This window comes from Hypomesus nipponensis, chromosome 20, assembly GCF_054491055.1.
Source record: "Hypomesus nipponensis isolate SF chromosome 20, ASM5449105v1, whole genome shotgun sequence".
NCBI lineage: Eukaryota > Metazoa > Chordata > Actinopteri > Osmeriformes > Osmeridae > Hypomesus > Hypomesus nipponensis.
In genome coordinates, this window is record NC_140380.1 from 9,610,034 (window position 1) to 9,630,000 (window position 19,967).

The 19,967-nt window shown below is 47.1% G+C and overlaps 4 protein-coding genes and 1 non-coding gene across 7 annotated transcripts in view; 4 read left to right on the top strand and 1 right to left on the bottom strand.

Moving 5' to 3' along the window:
* Positions 1-317: 317 nt before the first annotated feature.
* Positions 318-3,030, top strand: pgrmc1 (progesterone receptor membrane component 1). The gene is made up of 3 exons (XM_084683787.1): positions 318-760; positions 1,549-1,704; positions 2,036-3,030. The coding sequence occupies exons 1-3, from the start codon at positions 466-468 to the stop codon at positions 2,128-2,130; spliced, it is 546 nt and encodes a 181-aa protein (XP_084539913.1). The 5' UTR covers positions 318-465; the 3' UTR covers positions 2,131-3,030.
* Positions 3,031-3,580: 550 nt separating this feature from the next.
* trnal-caa (transfer RNA leucine (anticodon CAA)) lies at positions 3,581-3,691 on the bottom strand. The gene is made up of 2 exons: positions 3,654-3,691; positions 3,581-3,626 (listed from the first exon to the last, which is right to left on the bottom strand). It is a non-coding gene; the product is annotated as a tRNA-Leu (tRNA).
* A 194-nt stretch (positions 3,692-3,885) lies between these two features.
* On the top strand, positions 3,886-5,421 carry cox7b (cytochrome c oxidase subunit 7B). The gene is made up of 3 exons (XM_084683871.1): positions 3,886-4,027; positions 4,737-4,852; positions 5,147-5,421. The coding sequence occupies exons 1-3, from the start codon at positions 3,991-3,993 to the stop codon at positions 5,240-5,242; spliced, it is 249 nt and encodes an 82-aa protein (XP_084539997.1). The 5' UTR covers positions 3,886-3,990; the 3' UTR covers positions 5,243-5,421.
* Positions 5,422-6,200: 779 nt separating this feature from the next.
* On the top strand, positions 6,201-14,200 carry pgk1 (phosphoglycerate kinase 1). Its single transcript, XM_084684087.1, has 11 exons — positions 6,201-6,359; positions 8,335-8,385; positions 8,511-8,666; positions 9,332-9,476; positions 10,546-10,649; positions 10,821-10,940; positions 11,829-11,943; positions 12,074-12,253; positions 12,654-12,831; positions 13,273-13,371; positions 13,682-14,200. The coding sequence occupies exons 1-11, from the start codon at positions 6,295-6,297 to the stop codon at positions 13,720-13,722; spliced, it is 1,254 nt and encodes a 417-aa protein (XP_084540213.1). The 5' UTR covers positions 6,201-6,294; the 3' UTR covers positions 13,723-14,200.
* Positions 14,201-14,781: 581 nt separating this feature from the next.
* The window catches only part of amot (angiomotin), a 27,523-nt gene continuing 22,337 nt past the window's right edge, over positions 14,782-19,967 (top strand). For 2 of the 3 annotated variants that reach the window (XM_084683764.1, XM_084683765.1), the window contains exons 1-2: positions 14,782-14,958; positions 15,259-15,309. In XM_084683764.1, the coding sequence (XP_084539890.1) occupies positions 14,871-14,958; positions 15,259-15,309 (139 nt within the window). In that variant the 5' untranslated portion in view covers positions 14,782-14,870. Of the gene's footprint in view, positions 14,959-15,258; positions 15,310-16,729; positions 16,969-19,967 lie in introns of those variants that run through there. The other variant, XM_084683766.1, reaches the window with a different exon arrangement.

Below are 19,967 nucleotides of genomic sequence, written 5' to 3' on the forward strand. Positions count from 1 at the left end.
ATATGGGTAGAATTTTTATTGTGAGAACTGAATGTAATAGGTAGTTGAATTTTCTTGAGGATCAAATACAGTTTCAGAGCAAATTAATTAAATGTCATATTAATACATTCAGTTTCAAGTCTATTTGAATTCAGTTCCAAACTAATACATTTAGTACTTATAAAATATGCTAATTAGATTAAGTGCAATTACTGAAGTTAAACAATGCAAATTTTCCGACATAAATTATTCAAATTTAGTTTCAAGTGATACATTTTCTCCCCATTAAAAACAACTTTTTAAATTAGCGTCTGATATATTTACATATCGCAAATTTCTTTACAATTTCTGTTAAATATATTTCCTAGCGCACACCGAACTCAGAAAACACAACTCCCTGATTGTGATTGGTGCATTGTTACCGCCCTCGCGCGTCCTGTCTCACTTCTTCATTTCCAGACCAAGCCCAAGCTTGCAGAAACAAACATGGCTGATACCGAAGGGGCAGAGCAAAGTTCTTCAGGAATTTTACAAGAAATATTTACGTCCCCTCTGAATTTAAGTCTTCTGGGCCTTTGCATATTCCTGCTGTACAAAATTTTCCGTGGAGACAAGACGCCCGATTACGGCGAAGTGGAGCAGCCTTTGCCCAAACTCAAAAAAAGAGATTTTACGTTGTCTGAGTTGCAACCATACGACGGCCTCCAAGATCCTCGAATTCTCATGGCTGTTAATGGAAAAGTATTCGATGTGACCCGAGGAAAGAAATTCTATGGTCCAGGTAATGAGGTTATTGTTCTGGTTCGCTATTACGTAATTGTATTTCTTGTTTGAGCCTATGTTGTTTAAAAAAAACACAGGCAACCCACTTATTTTCCTCAAAGGTAAATTATTAATTTGTCTGTTAACTTAGTGCTGCGTGCCCTTCCTTTCTCGTGTTGGCAACAAGTGTTCCTTTTTAAACAATAACAATGAAACCCCTTCCTATATTTTCCCATGGCAAAAGTAACTTCTGTACACACTAGCTCCTCGCCACACCCCCTTTTTATTCTTCATGACTTAACTGTTAGTCAAATTTCACAACACGCTAGCTTCGCAGCCACTGTTGAGTGTACAAAGTTCAGCCTACCTTGTCACAGAAGTGATTGTTTCTACATTTACCGTCATGCAACATTCTGGGGCATTACGTGGCTACTTTAGTGATATTGTAGATTGTAAACTCATTGAAAGATGAAATAAGAAGGCAATCGTTAAATTAATAAAGTTAATAACTAACCTGAGCACATAGGTCTGAGATTTAACACATTTAAACGTGGAAGCATGAAGGTCAGTTTCACTGAAATGTTAGGGCTGGTGTAAATGTTGCTCAAACACGTTTGTCATTCCTAAAATTCCAGTCTACACCCACTTTAATTCATACCCAACACCTATTTTTGACCCAACCATATAAATCACTGTTGAAAGTTCAACAACGCCCCTTTAGCCAGTGGTAAACAATGCAAAGCATTTTCCTTCATATGAAGACTAGTTCAAACCTTGTGTGTGTGTGCCATTATCTACTGCTTTCAGATGGTCCTTATGGAGTGTTTGCCGGGAAAGATGCTTCCAGGGGATTGGCCACGTTTTGTCTGGAGAAGGAGGCCCTGAAGGACGTCCATGACGACCTGTCCGACCTCAACGCCATGCAGCAGGAGAGTCTCTCCGAGTGGGAGACTCAGTTTACCCGTGAGTTCGCATTCCTCGCACCCTCCACTCCTCCGCTCGCGTCGAATCTTATCTCGACCGCCGTAGAACTCGCTACGGTAACCCCTCCATCCCACGCGCGTCTGTCGCGTAGAACGTTGGCGTGAAACATCTGGTCTAGAAATACCCGAAGGACTGCCACATGGATGTTGTTGCCAATAGTTGCCAAATGACTAATAAATCACTTCTCTGTACGCTTTCCGGGCCTTTTCTTCGTTCTGCGTTTGTCCTTGAGTTGTCTACAGTGAGTCAGGCACGGGTCTCTCCATTTAACTCTGTGTGTGTTTTGTTTTTGTTCTCGGGCCCTCCGCAGAAAAGTACGACTACATCGGGAAACTTCTGAAGCCCGGCGAGGAGCCCGCCGAGTACACAGACGACGAGGACGTCAAAGATAAAAAAACGGACTAGAACACACACACACACACACACACACACACAACATGCACAAGGGAAATCCAAAAGCCTTAATTATGTATGAATAATGTGAAACTCATTGCCTTCGGTTGTGACCATTAGGGGACATGGTTTTCCTTTGTGTGTTTTATTTCACCATGTTGCTCATGGGCCGTACAATCCTCCCTAGCGCTAATTTGACATGCCACAGATCGCGTCACAATTGCATACGTTTTAGATTGTGTTTGTACAATAACCCTTCTACATGGCAGTAGGTTCGTCATTTCACAGCGTAACATGTACCTTCGTTGCGTGAGGGTGTTGAATCGTTGTATCATGGACTCGCTTTTCTTGGTCATACTTGGAATGGCAGCATGATTCAAGCAAACCATTTGAGTGATCCGAGGCTGACTGTTCTTGACATTCCTCCTGTTCAACATCCCGACAACCGTTATGAACCACCAATATAACTTATAGTCTGTTTGTCTTAATGGAGGTCTTCCACCACTTGCCCCCCCCCTCCCCCTTTCCTCTATGACCTGCCGGCACTCACATTCAACATCACCTTAACAGTTACACACACAGAGACCTAGTAATTTCATTACGATACTGTAGCCAGTATGCTGGTTGTTGTAGCTTCCCGCATGTTTATTATTACTCAGCGCAAATGTTCTTTATCCTGTTGTTGTTGTTGAGCGAGGAGATGGTGTTGTTTTCAACTCTTGTTCATGGAAAGGGTTGATCTCTGAGAACCGGATCTGGAGACCCGACTAGTGGAACACAGGAAGGACAGGAACCCAATTACAAGAACGTCCATTGATAGGTGAACTAGCTGTGTCATTGTAAAATGTTTTGTGAGTAACCTTAAGAATGATATTTTGATATGACAAATAAATCATACCAATGGATAATCAACAGCTGTGTTATGTTTGTGTGGTTTTTATGGGAGAGGCTTGGAAAAAAATTGGTTGTCATGGTGTTATTAGTGTTCTTCCTTAAAGCAAGTGCCCCATACACTATCTCTTGTCTATCCATCTATTTGTTTTACTTGCTTGTTTAAATAAAACGTATTATTAAACGTATATATATATATATATATATCTTATATAATGACCAATAAGAAGGCAACCATTAAATAAGCAGGTCCAGAAAGCATACACGTTCTTCAGAAAGAGAATGTTAAAATTATTGTTTACACTTAAGAATCAGAAAGGGATTTAATCGCCATGAAAGTTTGCACAGACAAGGAATTTATTTTAGCAGGAGGGTGCATACATTCAACATATACGAGTAAATTGTAAATAAGTGGTGTAAGTTTAAACTAGTCTAACTATAGAATAGGTTCAAAGTCTAATTAACTAATACTAAGGGGACAGGTATGTAAAATAAAACAAATGAGTATCTAAGATTGGTTACATGTGAAACGGCTAGTTCTTTCAGAAAGCATAATGAGTTGTAAAAGGTATGTCAGAAGTGGGATTTGAACCCACGCCTCCATTCGGAGACCAGAAGACCCGTTACCACGGAAGGTATTAATCCTTGAGTCTGGCGCCTTAGACCACTCGGCCATCCTGACACTGAAGCAAATAGGAGATTTTTTTGTATTAGTACTTATCACATTCATGTATAACAAACTTTTATAGTGTTAAATTAAATCGATTGCACACGTTTGATATTTTATATTGTTACTATAAATATCATTACAAAGACGGCTAAAACGTTACAGTCATAGATTTCGGGGCATGACTAGATACGGAGAGTGGCTACGCATGCTCGTTACGTTCTTAGCTCACATCCGGTGAATTTGTGTCAACGTTCTGCCATTTTGTTTTCTGTTTTCGTCAAGGGTATATTGAAGTTAAGATTCAAGCCATCATGTACCGGTTTGCTAAAGCTGCGCTGAACCTTTCCGGTAAAACACCTTTCTATATCAACTACCCTAGAATGTATTCTAACTACAATGGTTTGTGAAGTATTCTGCTTTGTTCTGTACGTTATGAGGTAACCGCACTGTGTGTGTGTGTAACTGTAACCACCAGCAGCATTTCCAGCGGGCCACATTCATTCGTGCTTTCTGGTTGTAAGAGTGAATGTCGCAGAGATAGTGTGTGGACTTAATCACCATCACTCTACTACTGTATAGCTTTTATTACGTTAACAAGGGAGTAGCGAAATATATATTTCAGTTTTTGTTCACTGAGTGAGACAATGTCATGATGTGGGTCCTCGTTTCACCTCATCCACAGACTACATTATCAAGTGTCTACACAACAAAAACACCCGTCCTCTTCAAAACTATGTGTGTGAAGATGACGTTGGTTGTATGTCTTCTATAAAGCTTTTGAATAGTCGAAAAGCAATCTTAGCACGTTATATGGTTGGGCTCGTCTCAATTCAGTAATATTCAATAATATTATGTTAGCAGATCTTTGTATTTAAGAATACCTGCTTCTACTCCAAAACAAAGCAAAGTTCGAGTCATAATTCGGTTTACTTCACTCACAGCGATGTGGTAAAGTTTTGGCTTACAGCCAAAGACCGAAGTACATATCTAACTCCTGCCTAACAGTGTGACGTCTGTCCCTGTGTGTTTTTCTGCACTAACGCAACTTTATTTCCAGGTCAAGCCACTCGTCAAGTGAGACAAGGCTCCACAGCACCACAGAACTTCCACATGAAGTACGGAAACGGCCTGATTGTGGGCGGGGCCGCGTTCTGCGTGGCTGTCTGGTCGTTTGTAAGTGCTGTTGCTGTAGTAACACTGTGCACTGTAAGGTGTTTGGGAGATTATATGAAGGAGTTTCTCCAAACAAGTAACTAGGTTAGCTAGTCAGTCAGCTCCCTCCTGCTTGTTTGCCTGCTGTACTGTGTGTGCCATAGTATACATGACTCTGATCACCGTGCACTTGTATACCTGCTATCCTGTATATACCATACCCCTACACTGCTCTGATCACTGTTCCTTATGTTCACGTCGGTGCCACAGCATCAAGACCCAACGTTTTGATATGATTTGTTCCTCCGGTTGCAGGTGCTCACGCAGACTGGCATCACATGGAACTTGTCCCCTGTCGGCAAGCGGCAGCCTCTGCCATGGAGGCAGCCAGAGGACGCAGAAGAGGAGTGAAACTGCTCTTCCTTTCCCTCCTGTGGACAAACTGACAGATGACCACCAGACCCTCCTCCAGCAAAATTCCAATCAATGGTTGTACAGAAGAATACATTTTACTTGTTCGCGCAAAAATGAATGCCTGTTGCCGTTCTGGCGTTAACTGTATGTGACAGTAAATTTAAGTTTAACCTCAATCATGACTGACTCATTTATTGACTGATTCTTGCCAGTGGGTGTTATCAACTTATTGACCATGTCCTTGTACGAATAGGTTCACATTTTACTTTTGAGGAAGCATTAATAATTGACTATATAAACAGAAGTGGGCATGTTGAAATAACGTATTTCCTTCTGTGTACAGCCAGCCCATTGAGGGTGCTGTTGTTTTTCAGTTTGCATATGTGATCCCTTATCATGAGGGACTGCTGGTTGACATAGAATAATGGTATTAAAGAGTCGTGTTATAAATGACTACCAGTCTCCCAACACAGTCCATTTCTCCCTTTGCATAAAAACAAAACATAAACGCAGCTTTTTTTGGGAAGAGCGGAAGTGGAGAGGGGAAGTTAGATATAAACCCTTAAACAACTTGATCTGATATCCAGCTATTTAGGATGCAGGCAAGCATGGTATGATCATTTGTTACTCCACAGCGCCCTCCACTGTTAGGTCCGATGCTAAATGTTATACATGTGGTTGGTTAAAATTAAATAAGCGAATTTCCAGTATTTTAATAAACATCCGACCTCGTGCATTGGGAGGTTTCCTTTGCTGTAACCATGGATCCACAAGTGAAACGTGACTAAACGTGCGTGCGAATGCGTCAGTTTTTACACGCGGAGGGTTGGGCACGCACGTATTCTGACAGACACCAATTTGATCCAATGACAGTGATGATTCCTAATCTCTTTACTAACATAGACCAATTAGATATATACGGCGTAATTATCCCGCCCACCCGAAGTGCCTTTTCACCGCACTAAGGTCAAAATCATTCGGAACGACCCATCTAGCGAAGGAGGTGTAAGCAGAAGCAAGCAACCCAGGTGCAATTAAAACCTTCAAACATGTCGCTGTCTACCAAACTCACACTGGACAAGGTGGACGTGAAAGGAAAGCGTGTCATCATGAGGTAAATCGAATTATGGCTGAATCCGATGGGAGGTAGCTAGCCGTGGGAGAGAGGAGATTACTGAACTGTCATTTCCCTGAAACTTCCTGACTGCATTGTACCTAACGGTTAGGGCGATTGATAGTATGCAACGTTGGTTAAAACTTTAGCAATACCTTGTCATGGAAAGAGATTAGTTATTATGTCACATTTTGTACAAGTAGTGTTTGGACTCGTTGATTTGATGCACTGACTCGTGAGTCGTGATGGAACGCAGGAAGTGAACTCGTCTAGACTCACGTCCTCATCAGGCGAGTTACGTGCCTACTACGTGCCGAATGGATGCTGCAAAAGTTGCATCGATAAGTTCGTCAATATGTGGAAATTTCGTAAGCAATTAAAATCTAAAGTCATTTATCATCGACCGCCTGTCACTGGTATATGTATCCATTGCGCGAGTTTGGAATGTGGAGTGTTTTATCACAGTCCGAACTGGTATTATTAACACTAACATTCTCACCTTTTCATTGACAAAGGTTATCGTTCTGCTCATATTTCTGTGCCGTGATGCCGCTCAGTCCACGGCATGGCCTACGCAGTGGTTTAGAGCAGTGAAAAATGACACCCCACCTTTTGAAATGTCAGAGGGCCTTTCCGTAGCCGTCTACTCAGTGGGCTTGATCCCCTAAGAAGGTGCAAGGCGTAGATTCAACCCCATCTCTCTTAATCGTTTCCCGTTTGATCATTTTCTGCCTAAAATATTTGTTAACTTATTGCATCTGATAATTAGTGCCCAGTAACGAAGTCAAATACATGACAATCTCATTCCATCCCTGGCTATAGCCTGAACCCGCATATCTGTGTTTGTGTCCAGATAAATATGCCATGGATGCGAACTCTGTGCTGAAGAAATAGACACTCTATGCCCGAACAGTGCATTGTTGCCATGGATATCTAAACGTGTCAGGGATTGAATCGCTCGACCTGCGCGAAGCTTTTCATTCCGACTTGATTCACCAGAAAGCAGCCACATCCTCGCTTTCCCTGCTCTCACTTTGGCAACATACAGTTAGCGGCCCTCTGTGTTGTGTGGTTCCTACTGTAGTGCCTGGATGTACTGGCGCTACCCGGCATTGTCCGTTTTATGCTGATTGCGGGGTTTTCATACAACGAAATTGTGATGGGCATTTGACAAAGGAGGGGGGGGGGGGGGGGGGGGGGATTGTCTGTGTGTAGGGTGGGGCGGGGCAAAGGGGTGGATAAACCCTATTTGTACTGCTGCTGCTGTCACTTGCAAAGCTAACTGAGCTAGCCTTGAGTAGCTAGCGCATCAAGTGGGCCTGGGGTGAAATGGAATGAGAGGGAGGAGGGGATATTATGTAATCTGCAGAATAATTGCAGCCATGTTTTCTTGAGTATGAGAGAGACACCGATGGTGCGCTGTGGGCAGATATAACTGCCCCTCTTGCAAGGATTAGCGCTGAAATCTTTCTTGAGAGGGATCTGTCTTCACACCCAGCCTGTCAATCATTTATACCTGGGTTGCCGGTAGATGGTGGGAAGAGCAGCGAGCATGACTGTGATTGGTCTGTCCTGGAGTGAGTGAGTGTGTGTGAGAGAGAGAGAGAGAGAGAGAGAGAGAGAGAGAGGGGGAAAGGGAGAAAACCCTGTTATCAGGGATTTCGCAATGACACTGATTGTGTGTGTGTGTGTGTGTGTGTGTGTGTGTGTGTGTGTGTGTGTGTGTGTGTGTGTGTGTGTGTGTGTGTGTGTGTGTGTGTGTGTGTGTGTGTGTGTGTGTGTGTGTGTGTGTGTGTGTGTGTGTGTGTGTGTGTGTGTGTGTGTGTGTGTGTGTGTGTGTGTGTGTGTGTGTGTGAATTAGAAAGGGTTTTATTCGCCATGAAAGTTTGCACAGACCAGGAATTTACTTTGGCATAAGACTTTTTAGTTGTCAGTTGTGTGTTTTTGTTTTCAGTAAGTATTTTTGTCGTTGCAGGGTTGACTTCAATGTGCCCATGAAGGACCAGACTATCACAAACAATCAGAGGTGAAGAACACACACACACACACACACACGCACTACTATTGTGTGAATTCTACATATTTTACATCTGTACAATTTACATCTTATGGAAGCAAATCAGTGACAGTGTTTCTACCTCCGTGCACCAGAATCAAGGCTGCCGTCCCGACCATCAAACACTGTCTGGACCACGGAGCTAAGGCCGTGGTTCTGATGAGCCACCTCGGCCGTCCAGATGGGACCCCCATGCCCAACAAGTACTCCCTGAAGCCTGTGGCTGCTGAGCTCAAAACCCTGCTGGGAAAGTGAGTTTGACCCCTCAGGCCCACCGTTCGCCTGCCATTAAGTCCCTTCTACCATGGCCGGAGCTAGGTTCTAGCTGCTATGGCCTAGCTTCAAGCTGCTAGGTGCTAGCTCCTAGCTTATAGCTGCGAGGATGTAGCGCCAAGCTGCTAGTTGCAAGGTCCTAGCCTCCTGCTGCTAGTTGCTAGCTGCAAGGTCCTAGCCTCTTGCTGCTAGCTGCAAGGTCCTAGCCTCTTGCTGCTAGCTGCAAGGTCCTAGCCTCTTGCTGCTAGTTGCAAGGTCCTAGCCTCTTGCTGCTAGTTGCAAGGTCCTAGCCTCTTGCTGCTAGTTGCTAGCTGCAAGGTCCTAGCCTCTTGCTGCTAGCTGCAAGGTCCGAGCCTCTTGCTCCCAGCTGCTAGCTGCAAGGTCTTAGTCTCTTGCTGCTAGCTGCAAGGTCTTAGCCTCTTGCTCCCAGCTGCTAGCTGCAAGGTCTTAGCCTCTTGCTCCCAGGTGCTAGCTGCAAGGTCTTAGCCTCTTGCTCCCAGCTGCTAGCTGCAAGGTCTTAGCCTCTTGCTCCCAGCCACTAGCTGCCAGGTCTTAGCCTCTTGCTCCCAGCTGCTAGCTGCTAGCCCCAGCTGCTAGCCCCTAGCTGCTAGCTATTATTAATACATGTTGATGTCACCACCAGGGACGTGACCTTCCTGGATGACTGCGTGGGTCCTGCTGTGGAGGCTGCCTGTGCCGACCCCGCGGCCGGCTCAGTCATCCTCCTGGAAAACCTCCGCTTCCACGTGGCGGAGGAGGGCAAGGGCAAGGACGCCGCCGGCAACAAGGTACGGGCGCCGCGGCAACGAGCCTCAGTGGTCCCTGCAGGGTAGGATCTTGCTGAGTCACCGTCCCTGTGATGTCACCAGCTGCAGGAGAGTGGCACACTGCAGAACTGAGTTCTGCACACTGCAGGGCTGGGTGGCGTTGAGGGACTTGGCCACAGACTGCACATGGTGACCAAGCTGAAACCATTACAGCTGTATGGTCATACACACTAGATTTTAACCTCAGGCTTCAAATCAAAATGTATTTCACTGTAGGATTACCAACTATAGTTTTAGTCCCATGTAGCTTTTTAAAGTAACACTTCCACGTTTGACAGTAGGCAGGAGAAAGTGATATATCCCAATATGGAGGTGGTGGGAGGTTAGCTTATCTGGCTGCTGTAGTGCCCCTCCAAGCGTGAGTCCCGTGGTGGGGGTGTATGCAGGCCTGCATGAGGGGGCAGGCAGGACGGCTCCATGCTCCTATGAACTGCTGACATTTGGGTGGGGGGGCGGGGGGCAGTCTGGGCCCAGGGGTAAGGCTGTTGCTTTTCTGGTCCACAGAGCCCTGGCTGGTATGTGGGGTGGGGGAGAGAGAAAGTTTGGGGGGGGGGGGGAGGAGACGAGGAGTTGAGAGAGGAGTGAAAAAGATATGTGGGTAAGGGTGGATTGGGGAGAGAGAAAGATACCCATGGAAGGTGGATTGAGGAGGAAAGAAGGGAAATGAGAGAAGGGAGAGAGAGAGAGAGAGAGAGAGCAGGGCCAGCTGTCGTCACACTGACCTTTTGGAGAATCCCTGGACAGTAAGACAGAGCTAGCATCCCTGAAACACTGACCCAGGATCAGTTGCTCAGCGCCTGGCATTTGGCCCAGGTGCCCTCGACCCTGCCTTGACCTTTTCATGCCCCTCAGGCGAGGGGTCGTGAACCTTGACTGCTAAAGAGCAGCGGCAACCTGATCCTGAGAATAGTTTACGGACACTCTGATTACTAAGTCTGTCTGTCTCTCTCTGCCCCTCCTTCTGTCTGTGTTTGTCTGTCTGTCTCTTTCTCCCCCTCTCTGTTCCTTCCCCCGTCCCTCCTTCCTTCAGACCAAGGCCTCTCAGGAGCAGATTGACTCCTTCAGGGCATCTCTGTCCAAGCTGGGAGATGTCTACGTCAACGATGCCTTTGGCACCGCACACAGAGGCCACAGGTAAGGAAGCGTGCACACACACAGACACACACCGAGCCCACAGGTTAAGCTACCCACACACAGCTGTCAATGTGTCTAGTACTGCCATGGTAACCTTCACCACTGTGTCATTAAATACACCGAAAGATAAATGTTTATAAAATGCCCTCCCTCCCTCCCTCCTGGTCCCAGCTCCATGGTGGGAGTGAACCTGCCCCAGAAGGCCGCAGGCTTCCTGATGAAGAAGGAGCTGGACTACTTTGCCATGGCCCTGGAGAAGCCCCAGAGGCCTTTCCTGGCCATCCTAGGAGGGTAAGCCCTGCTCCAGCGTGTCCCAGCACCCCTGGCTGCTGACCGGGCACTCTGAGGCCTGTTACAGTCCTCTGCACGCCTTCCCAGGTGTTTTAAGTTCTGTTTAAAATACACACGCGCTTCCAGGAATAACGACACTAAGCTCGTTATGTAACTCCTCAATCTGTTGGGGCCGTGTTCTTCTTCGGTGGTAGGGACTGGGTCAACCATGTTTTTACTCCTCCTACTTACGGACACTAGTCATGGCACAGTGTGGGTTACTGGACAACCCTATCTGAACTGAGCATGGACTTGAACCAATTGACCTTCTTACAGTAGCGTAGCATAGCGTAGCGTGTGTGCGCTAGCTGACACAGATGAGCTAGCTAGCTAGCTAGCTCACAAAGCGAGCCGTTCTTCTGTTTTGTACTGACGCTCCTGGCTGGCTAGCGGTGCTCCCGCCACAGGGAGCGAGCTGTCGCTAACCTCAGGAGGAACTTGGCTCTGAGTCAGAGTCCATCTCAGCCCCCCCACCCGGCATTGTGCAACTGTCACTCCCACTCTGCGCCAATCAGATCCTCGGGCTGCCTCCAGTTGTGTATTTTCAAAGCGAACTCACTTTTCTGCCTAGATCAGCTCTTTTGTTCCCTCACCATAGGGACTATTGTACACATAGAAGCAGACATTGCTGGGGTGGGGGAGGGGGGGGGGCTGCTTAATTCAAGTGCTTTGGAGTTTACCACTGAAGGTTGTTAAACTAATAAATCGTTATTTCTGAAGTAGTTATTTCTGAAAGCATTTCTGTCCCTACACTTTCTGATCAAATCTATGTAATAGTAGTTGCTATCATAGCACCCTTTTCATTAAGATGCAGAACCATAATGGAGGCGTATGTGTTGTTGTGTGCAGGGCCAAGGTGAAGGACAAGATCCAGCTGATCAACAACATGTTGGACCAAGTGAACGAGATGATTATCGGAGGAGGCATGGCCTTCACCTTCCTCAAGGTCCTCAACAACATGGAGGTGAGGAGCGAGAGAGGAAGGGGTGGGGGTGCAGGTGGAGGAAGGGGGGGGGGGGGCGGAGGAAGGGGAAGAAAAAGTGGCACATTTTGGAAGATTCTAATCTGTCTCTTCCTTGTGTCCCCCGCCTCAGATTGGTACGTCCCTCTACGACGAGGAGGGAGCCAAGATCGTCAAGGACCTGATGGCCAAGGCAGAGAAGAACAGCGTAAAGATCAACCTGCCCGTCGACTTTGTCACGGCCAACGGCTTCGACGAGAAGGCCACCACTGGCACCGCCACCGTAGCCGCTGGCATCCCGGCTGGCTGGATGGTGAGGGCGGCGGGCACCGATGGCACTCGTGATTCCTGCGGGTGTTTCTGCGTGAAAATGCTGGTGTTTTAATCGAAGGAGAACTGGAAAGTGATCGTTTGTTCTCTGTCCTCTCTTCTGCCCTCTTTCCTCCTCTCCTCTGCCCTCTCTCCCTATCTCCCCCTCTGCTCTCTCTCCCCCTCTGCTCTCTCTCCCCCTCTGCTCTCTCTCCCCCTCTGCTCTCTCTCCCCCTCTGCTCTCTCTCCCCCTCTGCTCTCTCTCCCCCTCTGCACTCTCTCCCCCTCTGCACTCTCTCCTCCTTTCCTCTCTCCTCTGCCCTCTCTCCTCTGCCCTCTCTCCTCCTTTCCTCTCTCCCCCTCTTTCTCCCTCTCCTCTGCCCTCTCTCCTCCTCTCCTCCCAGGGTCTGGACTGCGGTCCCGAGAGCTCCAAGGCGTTTGGGGAGGCAGTGTGCCGGGCCAAGCAGATCGTGTGGAACGGGCCCGTGGGCGTGTTTGAGTGGGACAACTTTGCCCACGGCACCAAGAACCTGATGGACAAGGTGGTTGAGGTGACCAAGGCAGGCTGCATCACAATCATTGGTAAGACCCGACACGTATCAAACACTGGACTGGACTGATCTGCACTTTACTCAATTACTGTCAAGCCTAATGTTTGGCAATGATTTATCCTTTCCACCACCTATGTGCTGTTTGAGGATTCATTTCTGTCTTGTAGTTGTATCTGTTCACCAGTAGATGGCGCACAACTCTTGATATCTTTACATTCGTCCCACAGCTAATGGAAAGTGGTCTGTTAGTCATGTGCAGGCCTTCTCTGCGAGGACAGTCAGGAGTTCTGTCCATAATGCCGTCAAACAGGAAATGGGGGGGGGGAATTGTAAAAGGTAAAATGGCCTACGGGCAAATGAGGACGACATAAGGACTGTATGTTGGGGAAAGGGGGGGGGGGGGTGGGTACACTGCACGCACGCTTCAGAAGCTGCTGAGCTGAACGTTCCAACGGTGGCGTTTCCCCTCCAGGTGGAGGCGACACTGCCACCTGCTGCGCCAAGTGGGACACTGAGGACAAGGTGAGCCACGTGAGCACGGGGGGCGGAGCCAGTCTGGAGCTGCTGGAAGGTGAGCGCTGCCGGACGCCATTTTGTTCCCCCCCCCCCCCCTCCCCCAACCTCTTCCATCTCTCTCTCGCCGGGTGCCGTTGCCGCGGACTACACCGAGCTCTCTCTCCGCAGTCGAAGCTGTGTGACTTAGTAAACACGCACGCGGTCACCTGACAGAACGCGGTCACCTGACAGAACGCGGTCACCTGACAGAACGCGGTCACCTGACAGAACGCGGTCATGGTTTCTGCTGTGTAGACGTCAAGAGGGTTCTGGAACGAGGTGTATCCATGGTAACCCCCCTCTCTCTCCTCTCTGTGTCTCCACAGGTAAAGTTCTGCCAGGTGTGGAAGCCCTCAGCAGCGCCTAAGCCCCTCCCCACACACACACACACACACACACACACACCTAGGAGGAGATGGTGTTTGTTACTGGAGGCTGATTCAACACCCTCATGCACATGTTTCAGCAGTGTTTCTATGGAGACAATGATTTAAGCAGTCACCTTCAACTGTTCACTAATCAGGACGTTTGTTATCTTTGTCCCCGCAAAACTGTGTGTGATGTCATCGTTCTTGTATAGCCAGCTTATGAGTATTACAACCTTCTAACTTAAAACGTGTTGTGTCATATATTTTATATTCCTCTGACTCCTCCCCTCTTAATCATGACCTGCTGTAGTCCACGTTCCACACTGTAACCTTGGTTAAGTTCTCCTGACGGTTCCCCCCCTGTCCTTCAACCTCAGTGGCTTGTTAGATAGTTGTTCTCTGAGTGGTCGAGCTGTCCTAAGTCATGTGATCTGAGCCACAGCTCAAGGAAATAAATTCGTTGGTGTCAAACATCAACATTTGTGTCCGCCTGTTTCTTCCGTTTGGGAATTGGTGAAGACGCGTCTCAGATTTTTCGCTAAAACAAATATGGTGTTGGATTGTGTTTGTAAACTACATTTCCCATGATGCACCGCGATGTTGTTGCCTAAGCTCCACCCTCACCTGGCGAGGTATTGTGCTTCTCACCTCATCAACGCGTGGCAAATAATGGACTTTTTACCACTTAAACAAATTCGGGTAAGTGTTATAAATGTCTGTGAAATATTCGCCCAGCAGTCTGTTAGTGCGGCTTTTAATTTATAGAGTTCTGAGCAAATCTAGTCTTTAACTACAAGGCGATGGTCTCTTGAGTGTAAGGTAGAAATCTAAAAAATGGGGGCTTCCAATACATGCTGTCGCATGCCCACATACATGCCTGGGTGTCTGAGATTACCGGAGAACCTCGGCAACATGACTTGCCCCATATCCACGTATCGCAACTCAAAACATGTGACGGACCCACTCCGCCATCTACTGTACCCTGCATGGCGAATTTAAATTTGGCTTCTGATGTAACTCAATAAGTCGTGTCAGTATCCTTGTACCAAACCAAAGACGAGTGACAACATGTGTACCCATCGACATTTTTGTTTAGTTCCACTGTAGCGCAGCAGTTAAGAGCTAAAGAAAGACGAATTAAGTCACAATGATCTCAGTCGAGCTCTGGAGCGCGGACGAGGTGGCGGGATGGATACATCATATCGGCCTTCCCGAATTCGCAAAAAGCTTTCTCGGTAAGTTTATCAAATGGACGAAGCTCTCTGGCACTTCAATGGATCCACAATCGTTTAAAGCTATTTCATGTTCCGTTGTTTTCCAATATCCCGGGATTGTAACGTTTCTTAAACTTTGGAGTAGGGCAAAACTTTTTTTAAATCTAGGCCCAAATGTGCAGTTCACCGTGGCAACCACACGGTGGCGCTCAGCGAACGTCACAACTGTTAAATATAGGAGAAAAAAATCAGCAGTTTTCTGAGAGACCTGTAGTGCTGACAGGAGGTTTTTGTGACCCTTGAATTCTCTCTATTGCACAGAAAACTCCATCTCCGGTCTGGATCTCCTGGAAGTCAGTGATTCAATGCTGGGTATGTAGTCGGTTTAAAACATTCGTCTCCCTACACACATCCACGTTGGAGGCGCGCGTTCAGTTATGATTCAAGCTCAGAAACAAATACCACATCCTCTCAACACTCCCACCTGCAAAGAAAATGAATTCATAGAATCTCTGCTCAACTGCGAATATCACATGACCTACACAGTGACAATAGTCTGAGGTGTGCCACCTGTCCTACGATGATCTAACGGGTTGTGTCGGTCCAGTGAATTACAAACCATTAGCTTGGGAAGGGCGCATTCCTTTCCCTGTTGTTTAATTGTGTGTTCCTCATCTGCTCACCTGTAGACAAAGCTCATGAATCTCACACAGTAGACACTCCCTAGAGAAGAACATGCCAGCGCTAAGTCATCGACATTGAGGTATTCAAACAAGCAACAATAGAAGATTGGATTCCACAATGAGGGCTCGTTTTCTCTTTCAAAACTTTCAGGTTGTGTTATTGTCCCCCTTTAAAAACAGGATTAGGAGAGAGTAGGCCTAATAGCAGGCCAAAATTGGTATTTCTTTCATTTTCATATATAGGCTTTTGGTTCTCCTCGCAATGTTTTGAGGAAATCGTCACTTATTAGGCTACAGTTATATGTGGAATGTCCCTTTTGTGTGAGTGAAACTGGTTTGGATGACAATAGACGGGCCTGCTTGCCCCAGGCCTGCTTGAGGTCTACCGTTGGCACAGGGATGTTGGATCTGGCCTGTAGCTCCGTTGAATTTCGATCATCTTCATGAAGATGGTGGATGGAGACGTGGTGATTAACGCATCTCAGTCAATCGACCATGTTCCCTTTGCGGCAGCTACACTTTGAAAAGGAAAAAGGGGCAGACCATTTTTAACCAGGACAAGGCCGTTTGGAAAAGAAAATGTCACAACATTTCCGATGAATTTAATCATTTAATATATATTTTTTTCTTCTAAAAAAAGAACATAGGCTACTTTTTATAATGATAGAGTAACATATTTGGTTGGGCGAGTGACGCGAAAGTGTTACTGTTATAGGCCAACTTATCTTTGCGTGAACTTCGTTTGGCTTCGTGGTAAACCCCCGCTAAAGTTTTTACAGAAATACAAAAGGGCTTTGTGATTTTTCATTTCATGGCTGAGCGACGGCTCTAGAAGCCAACAGAAACGGCAGAAAAAAAATTGGCAAACTTCCTATATAGGACTGGAGAAGGAGGGATTTCCCTCCAGAAACTGGAGGATTTCTTTACAAGCGAGGGGGTTGGTAGGGGGTTAGGAGGGGGGCGGGGGGGGGGGGGGGGGGGCTTGCTTCGGCCCGGTTTCAGATGCCCGAACTGCTGCCGCGACTCCGCTGCGGTTTTTCGGAAAGGGGGCCGTTCTTCTACACATTCCCTTCATAGCGCAGTCAAGTGGAAAGAAAGTTTCCTCAACTTTTCCAGTGGGCCCGTGCGAAATCAGAAGAGGCAGCAACGTTGCCCGGTCTAAGAAGAAACTTTCCCGGGGGGGAAAAAGAATAGAGCATGAACATGGATTAGATAATAAGCAACACACGGAACTGTAGTGTTTTAGGAATTTGTACAGAATCCTCTTCTCAGATCTGCTCTATGGAAATACGGTACCGGAGACGTCAACAAAGTACACGGAGCGTTTCCTGTACGGTTTCATTATAAGGTAAACAAGAGTGAATAACGGAATTCCTTTTAAACTTCGCTGTGAAAGAATGTGCTGAAATCTTCCCTACTTATTTGACAATAAAACCCACGTAACATAGGCTACATAGAAGTTATTTCATGTGGCAAATATATACGAAAGAGAAAATCCAGCGTGCAGTATCATAGCAACAATGATGATTATGCTGGCACTCTGTTCACAGTCTGCAGAAGCGATTTTCCTTTCACAGGGGTTTGTGTTGGAATTCTGCGAGTTTGCCGTTTCCTCAATGCGTGTGTTTGTAGCCTTTTTAAAAGGCGATGCTGACCTCGTAATCCTTTGATGTATCCTAAGTTTCAAACATTGCTTAGTCGGTTCTTAAAACCTTCGTAATTACAGTTTGACCCGTGAACACTATCAAATTACTTGCACAGTGAATTAATTTGTTCAGCCAAATAACTTATGCTCTGATTTTAAAACGGATGTTCTAAATCAAGACAGTTGGTATTCAGTCTCTATTCTCAGATATATTTACATAGCAGCCTAAACAATGGTTTCTACCTTTTCTGTTTTGAGGTCAGAGCACAGTTCTTTTTCCTGTCATATCTTACAACTGTCGTTCCCTCTGTGTGTGCTGCTGGTGAATGAAGGACCTACAAGTGTGTAAGTCAGTGTGTTAGCATGTCAGTCAGTGTGTTAGCATGTCAGTCAGTCAGTCAGTCTCCATCAACGCTGACCAAGATGCTATTGTGCTGTATCTGCAGGACAGAAGCCTGCAAAGCTCTGTGTTTAAACTCCATGTGAGTAAATCAACAGTAAATCATTAACCCTGTGTGTGTGTGCTCGCGCAGACGTGTGTGTGTGTGAAGAATTTATGGACTGACATTCTCCTAAGTGTACAGCGGTGTGTGTGTGTGTGTGTGTGTAGGGGGAAGTGGTTTGAAAATAACAATGGGGTTTTCAAACCCTTTTAATTTGGGATTGGTCCACTTGACAGGGCATATAGTCTTGGTGTCAGTAACAGGGTGTATGTCTCCTACCCCTTGGGAGGGCCCAGACAAACATGGGCCTGATAGACAGACAGACAGGCCTGTGTGTAGTCCTGTAAGTGGTGGAGGAGGAGGGTGTGTGGAGGTGAGTGTGTGTGTGTGGAGGTGAGTGTGTGTGTGGAGGTGGAGGGTGTGTGTAGTCCTAGGTTGTGGTGGGGACTGTTTCTGCCAGAACTGTCTTCCTGCTGCTATTGACTCACAGCCCAGGAATGCCTTTGACTGTTACCCCTCTTTCTTGCTTTTCCTCTCTTTATCTTTCTCTTTCCCTCTCTCCCTGTCTCTTTCTCTCTTTCTCTTTCCCTCTCTCTGTCTCTTTCTCTCTCTCTCTCGGTCTCTTTCTCTCTCTCTCTCCCTCTCTCTTTAACTCCCACACCCATCCACCACACAAACACTTTATCTCACTTCTGGTTTTACTTTTTCATCTTGTTCTCCCCCCTCAGTATTGTGTGTGCTGACTCAGCACAGACACATCCACACGCTTCCTCCCCCCCCCCCCCCCCCCTGTAGAATAACAATTCAGTGTGTACTGAATCAGTGTGCTCGTGTGTGTTTGTCAGCTGGTGTGTGTGTGACTGTGTGAGAGATTGTGGTAAGACAAGTGTGTGTGTGTGTGTGTGTGAAACTTTATAAGCATGTGTGTGTGAGAGACTGTGTGTGTGTGTGTGTGTGTGTGTGTGTGTGAGAGAAACTTTATAAGCATGTGTGTGTGAGACACTGTGTGTGTGTGTGTGTGTGTGTGTGTGTGTGTGTGTGTGTGAGAGACTGTGTGTGTGTGTGTGTGTGTGTGTGTGTGTGTGTGAGAGACTGTGTGTGTGTGTGTGTGAGAGACTGTGTGTGTGTGTGTGTGTGTGTGTGTGAGTGTGAGGCTATGCATTGAGCCAACTATTCTCCAGCAGTCCAGGCATGCAGTGTGCAGGGTATTTGCACTGCTGTGTATTGTGATAGAGTGAGTGTTTCAGTGGAAGCTATATAAAGAGAATTGGCTTGTAAAGGGCCAAAGGAGTGAGGGGGAGGGGAGGAGAGGGGAGGGGAGGGGGGGGGGGTGCACTGCTGATGCCTGGGGGGAGTGAGGGGGGCACTGGATCTGGTGCCCCCCAGGAAAACACACACACAATACCCCTCAGGAATGTGCCACTGCAACTCATGAGCGTATGACACACACACACACACACACACCTCTCTCCGTTACCCTGGATCGTTAGTCCAGTCTCTAGGCAGACAAGTTGCGCCGAGTCGGCGTCAGTGTTTGGAAGGCAACTGAGCCCTCCACATTCAATCCTCACCTGAGATGTGAGGTTTGACATACAGAACCTCCACTCACCACCCCACAAGTCATCTCACTGTCATCTCTGTTCACTTAACCAAATGGATTAGCAGCATTATTAAGGCATATGGCCTGTTCTGTTCATGACATTGAAAAGGACTTCACACAACCTCTCCTCATGATGTCATCCACCATGTGCATGATCGGATTCTTGTCTTTGGAACCACTGTGTTAGCTGCTGTGGATGCTCGACCGCCCTGGAGAGAGGAGAGGGGGATGAGGAGGAGCGAAGGAGAGGGGGATGAGGAGGAGAGAAGGAGAGGGGGTGAGGAGGAGAGAAGGAGGAGGAGAGAAGGAGAGGGGGATGAGGAGGAGAGAAGGAGAGGGGGTGAGGAGGAGAGAAGGAGGAGGAGAGAAGGAGAGGGGGATGAGGAGGAGAGAGGAGAGGTGGGTGAGGAGGAGAGAGGAGAGGTGGGTGAGGAGGAGAGAAGGAGGAGGAGAGAAGGAGAGGGGGATGAGGAGGAGAGAGGAGAGGTGGGTGAGGAGGAGAGGAGGAAGAGGAGGAGAGAGGAGAGGTGGGTGAGGAGGAGAGAAGGAGGAGCAGAAAAGGAGAGGGGGATGAGGAGGAGAGAGGAGAGGTGGGTGAGGAGGAGAGAGGAGGAGGAGAGAAGGAGAGCATGAAGCTCCTGCCTACAGCCCCAGTGACA